This window comes from Lactuca virosa, chromosome 5, assembly GCF_052849685.1.
Source record: "Lactuca virosa cultivar CGN04683 chromosome 5, Lactuca_virosa_CGN04683_v6, whole genome shotgun sequence".
Classification (NCBI taxonomy): domain Eukaryota; kingdom Viridiplantae; phylum Streptophyta; class Magnoliopsida; order Asterales; family Asteraceae; genus Lactuca; species Lactuca virosa.
In genome coordinates, this window is record NC_136430.1 from 335,720,259 (window position 1) to 335,726,391 (window position 6,133).

The 6,133-nt window shown below is 40.0% G+C and overlaps 1 protein-coding gene across 1 annotated transcript; it reads left to right on the plus strand.

Annotated features, from left to right (window-relative positions):
* Window positions 1-3,906: 3,906 nt before the first annotated feature.
* LOC145113272 (uncharacterized) lies at window positions 3,907-4,260 on the plus strand. The gene has a single exon (XM_079049386.1). It carries the CDS (start codon window positions 3,907-3,909, stop codon window positions 4,258-4,260), a length of 354 nt encoding a protein of 117 aa, XP_078905512.1.
* Window positions 4,261-6,133: the final 1,873 nt, after the last annotated feature.

Genomic DNA, 6,133 nt, shown 5'->3' on the forward strand with positions numbered 1-6,133 from the left:
AACCTACACCAATTGACGTCATCGGCATCTATCCTAGCTTAGCCAGAAATCACCCCTTACTATCTTCACTTCACGAAAACAACTCCTACATCTTCACGAGTCTGTTCCACCTCCGGTTAACCATCTTGCCACCTCGGACCACCCTTATACCAACTTCCATCTCCACCACTAACTACCGAGAACAACGACCATAGAGCTCCTGCCTTTGCCAAGAACCATCCGCGCACCCCCATCTCCTAGATATTTCCGATCCAGCGCCCTTATTCCACCTTAAACAACCTGATGCCACCAAACGTGAATTAGAAAAAGAAAAGTAATTGGTTTATGCGCGTACCTATCATCTCCACTACTAAACACCGAGAACACGGGCCACAACCCTTGCCTTTGCCGAGAACCATCCACGCACCACGATCTCTTACATATTTCCGATCCACCACCCTTATTCCATATTAAATAACCCAATACCACCAAACATGAATCAGAAGGAGAAAAGAAGGAAGAAGAAAAAATATTGTTTAATCCATGTTTGTGTTGTCCGCAAAGGGGGAAAAGCACACATAGGGCACAAGTAAAGAAGGTGATCCCATTCTTTTATTGATCCGGTTGGAAATTTAAGAGGAGAATGAAAAATCATAATGAAATTTTTAGAAGGAAAGAAAAAATAAATGGTGCGATTCTTATATATTTTTTTATGCGGTTTAAGTGTTAACCTCATGCCATACTTCTTCTTTAAGAAATTAAACCTTCTGGAGCCGAGACCAATTCGAATGGCAATTCATTTGGCAAACAAAACGATGACATTTCCAAGGGGGATATGCAAGGAATTATTGGTGAAAGTTGATAAATTCGTATTTCCGGTGGATTTCATAGTGCTCGATATGGAAGAAGACCATCAAGTGTCGATCATTATTGGAATACCATTCTTAAACACCGCAAGCGCCATAGTAGACATGAGAGAATCCAAATTTACCCTTCGGGTGGGAGATCATTCAGTTACATTTGGAGTAGATCGAGCCATGAAGCATTCCAATTTTAGTGATGACACGGCCTTCTCGGTGGACTTTATGGAGGAATTAATGGAAGAATGGAATGAAGATAAGTCAAGCGAATCAACCATGGCCTTTGAAAATGACTTTGATACTGAAAGAGACATGAAGGAGATAGAGAGGCTACTTGAAGAATCTTAATACGAAGAATTAATCAGAAATGGTTAAAATGCGACTCGACGAGTTGAAGACACTAACTCGACGAGTCCGTGTGAAGAATCGCGATCCGACGGGAATTTTGGACTGGACTCGACGAGTCCCCTCTCTGGACTCGACGTGTTCAACGTACAAAACACGAATTTAGAGCTGAAAATGTTGCCTGAACATTTAGAATATGCATTTCTGGAAGAAGGTGAACAAAAACCCGTGATTATAGCTTCTGACCTCACCAAATCTGAAAAAGAAGAGCTAGTCCAAGTCTTGAAGAAGAGAAATAATGCCATTGCATGGAAAATCACCGATATCAGAGGAATAAGTCCTGCGTATTTCTCTTATAAGATAAATCTTAAAGAAGGTGCAAAGCCGGTAGTGCAACATCAAAGGCGTTTAAACCCGAACATGCAAGAGGTGATCAAGAAGGAGGTTGTCAAGCTCTTAGATGTCGGGATCATATATTCGATTTCTGATAGTCCATGGGTTAGCCCCGTTCAAGTGGTGCCAAAGAAAGGAGGGATAACGGTCGTGGCAAACGAGAAAAACGCGCTCATACCTACACGAAAGGTAAACGGTTGGTGGGTGTGCATCGATTACCGAAAGCTAAACGATGCCACTTGCAAAGACCACTTCCCTCTTCCTTTTATTGATCAAATGCTTGAACGTTTATCTAGCCATAGCTATTATTGCTTTTTAGATGGATTTTCAGGTTACTTCCAAATTCCAATTGACCCAATTGATCAATAGAAGACTACTTTCACTTGTCCAAGTGGAACATTTTCTTATCGACGCATGCCTTTTGGGTTATGCAATGCGTCGGCAACCTTTCAACGATGCATGACAACGATATTCCACGAGATGGTGGAAAAGTTTATGGAAGTATTTATGGATGATTTTTCTGTCTTTGGCTCTTCTTTTCATGATTGTCTTGCTAACCTTGACTTGATGCTTGCTAGGTGTGAAAAGACCAATTTAGTTCTTAATTGGGAAAAGTGTCATTTCATGGTGAAGGAGGGCATTGTATTAGGCCATAAAGTGTCCAAAGCGGGGATTGAGGTGGATCGGGCGAAAATTTAAACTATTGCTAAATTACCCCCACCAACTAATGTAAAGGGCGTTAGGAGTTTTTTGGGTCACGCGGGTTTCTACCGCCGTTTCATAAAAGATTTTTCTAAAATTACTAGACCTTTAACTCAATTACTTTAAAAAGATGCACCTTTTAATTTTTCTAAAGAATGTTTAGCTTCCTTTGAAATTTTGAAAGAAAAATTAACTAATGCCTCGATCATTATCGCCCCTAATTGGAACTTACCATTTGAGATAATGTACGATGCTAGCGACTTTGCCTTAGGAGTTGTACTTGGCCAAAGGGTTGACAAGCACTTTCAACCCATTTACTATGCAAGCAAGACCCTAAATCCGACCCAAGAAAACTACACCACAACTGAAAAAGAATTATTAGCCGTGGTGTATGCCTTTGACAAATTTCATCCCTACGTAATTTTGTCCAAACCTACTATTTTTACTGACCACTATGCTATTAAGTATTTGTTTGCTAAGCAGGATGCAAAGCCAAGGTTGATCCGATGGGTGCTGCTACTTCAAGAATTTGACATCAAGATCAAGGACAAGAAAGGGATGGAAAATGTAGCTGCTGACCATCTTTCTAGATTAGAAAATCCAATAAGGGACAAGATGGACAACAAGGGCATTGAAGATAGCTTCCCGGAAGAGTACTTGATGGTAATAATGGGGGAAGAACCGTGGTATGCCGATATTGCAAACTTCCTGGCAGGAGATTTTCTTCCAAAAGAGCTCACTCACCAGCAGAAAAATAAGCTCTTTTCATAAATCAAATATTATTTCTGGGATGAGCCATATCCATTTAGGAGTTGTGCAGATGGGATCATAAGAAGATGCGTTTTTGGCAAGGAAATCCGAGACATACTAGAGCATTGCCACAATGGACCGGCAGGAGGACATCATGGGGTACAATTCACTGCTAAGAAAGTGTTTGATGTCGGGTTCTATTGGCCTACAATCTTCAAGGATATTGCCACTTATGTTAGAGAGTGTGATGCTTGCCAAAGAACGGGTAATATTTCTGCAAGAAATGAAATGCCTCAAAGGAACATCTAAGTGTGTGAAATATTTGATGTGTGGGGTGTGGATTTCATGGGACCATTTCTTTCATCCAAAGGTAATAAATACATACTTGTGGCAGTGGATTATGTGTCAAAATGGGCAGATTCGTAAGCGTTACCAACCAATGATGCAAGGGTTGTGGTGAAGTTCCTAAAAAAATTATTTTCTAGATTTGGAATACCCAAGGCGTTAATTAGTGATAGGGGAACCCACTTTGCTAATGACCAACTAGAAAAAGTGTTGCAAAAATATGGTGTACACCATAGATTTTCAACACCTTACCATCCACAAACAAATGGGCAAACCGAGATTACTAATCGAGCACTCAAGAGGATTTTAGAGAGATCGGTGGGTAGCAATAGGAAAGATTGGGCAGACAAATTGGATGATGCACTTTGGGCATTCCGGACCGCATTCAAAACACCCATTGGAACCACACCCTATAGATTGGTTTGTGGTAAAAAAATGTCATTTACCTGTGGAGCTTGAACATAAAACATGTTGGGCTTTGAAAACATGCAATTTTGAGCCAAATGAGTTGCGTACCAATCGACTTTTGCAAATGAATGCTTTGGAAGAATTAAGGAACGAGTCCTACACTAACTCGTTGATCTACAAATACAAGACAAAAAGATGGCATGATGGAAGGTTGAAGGGTAACAAGGAATTTGAAGCTAACCAAAAAGTTCTTTTATACAATTCAAGACTTAAGCTCTTTCAGGGAAAATTGCGCACTCGTTGGTCCGGGCCTATTACAATCAAGCATGAGTATCTGTATGGGGTAATTGAGCTTTGGAGCAAGGATGGGTCAAGCTTTAAAGTTAATGGGCATAGGGTCAAGAAATATGAAGAGGGCATACTAAATGAAGAACTACTTGACGAAGGAATGGACTTTGAGAAAGCCGCTGCAATGTAGAGAGGGAAGGAGTCCAGCTAAAGACTCCTCAAAAAGAAGCGCTTACGGGAGGCAACCTTCTGTTTGAGTTTGCTTTCTTTTTACCCTTTTCTTTTCGTTTTGGTTTTTAGTTTCATTTTCTTTATTTTGTGTGTTCTAAAGGATTTTTAGTCTAAATCTTCTTTTAAGCCTAAAATGTTTGCTTGAGGACAAGCAAAGTTTAAGTGTGGGGTGTGGTGAAATTTATTTTTAAGAGAACAATTTTTTTCGAACAGAGGATACAGCTCGTCGAGTCCATTCGAACTGACTCGACGAGTCCATCTAGAAATATGCGATATTTCGTAATATACGTCTCTACTCGACGATTCGGGGACCCCCAACTCGAAGAGTAGGTTTTATTAACGAAAAAAATTTAAAACTCTGTAAATTAGGGTTTTTACCCTAAAAAGGTAAAACTCTCATTTTCACAGCTGTCACCCTCCCCTCTTCGACCAAGCAGTTCTCTCAAGCGAAGATTTCCAATTTTCGTGACTTCCTCTTCCATTTTGCTCAAAAGGTAATATTTTCCGTGCATAATCTTGTTAAAGTTTTGATCTTTAGTAGTTAAGAAGTTAGAATTTGTTAAAAAACCAATTTTTGGTTTTGACATTAATTTTAGGGTTTTGATCTTGGTTAAATTAAAGTGTTTAGATTGGAATTTTTTGTGAATAGATACTTGGATTTTGACCCTGAACAAACCCCTAAAACGAATTTTGGATTTACATGGAATATTTGGTTCGAATCAAAAGGAATGTCTGCGACCTGTTCATGGACTCGACGAGTCTGTTCATGAACTCGACAAGTCCATGTTTCAGTTTCTAGATTTTTATTCTTTTAACAAGTTCTGTGATTTGTGTGTTTGCTTTCCTTGTGTTTGATTTGCAGGAAATGTTTAGAAGCAGGGGTCAGAGCTCTAGAAGAGACCAAGGGGACTTCCCTTGGTTCAACTTTCCAAAAATTGGATCCAAGACTAATTTGACTAAATGGGAAAAGAGGCTTGAAACACTTAAGAAAAAAGGAATTCTATGTACCGAATGAACTAAATTGGACGTGGATTGAGCAAGTGGGTTTGGCGGACTCTTTGAACCCATACTTAACTAAAGTCTTCATACAAGATGGAGTTGAAATTACTTGTGATGGCTGGAGGAGATTATTCCAGATACAGGAACAGGTGTATCAAGAGCTTTGTTTGGAGTTCTTTGTTACCGTTACATTTTCTGGAAGGGAAAATTATTATGAACCGAAGGCCTTGACCTTTTGTCTTGGTGGTGAATATCAGGAATGTAGGATGGCGGACTTGGGGTGGAGAATGGGTCTATATGACCAATCTTTGGTCATGACGAAGGCATTTGGTACATTTTTGGATAGTTGCCATAGAGTTTTTCCGGAAGGGACAAATTTGGGAAATTGGTGGACCACGATAGCAAACAATGTCTACATACCCTCCGCCGCTCAAGAATGGAGTATTCGGTCACCGATTCACCGCTTGATTCATCGCCTCATTGCTAGCACAATCAACATGAGGAAGGATGATGACAAGGTCCCGAGCCTTGACGTCTTTTATTTATGGTGCATTATCATGCCCAACACCTTTTTCAATATTCCATATTGTTTGGCTAGGTACTCGGGTGAGGGCGCTGTGAAGGAAAGAAAAACCTCTAAGATTAATGGGGGTATGTTTGTGACTAGATTGGCGAGGTCATTTGGCATCTTGGAAAGGGGAGCCGGCAATATGCTAACTATGCTACCCACACCTCCATTTAATCATATTCTTTTTAAGAGGGAAAAAATAGTGGAAGATTATAAAGGTGGTCATTTTACCATCCTGAATGATGATGAGGTAGTATCATCCGAA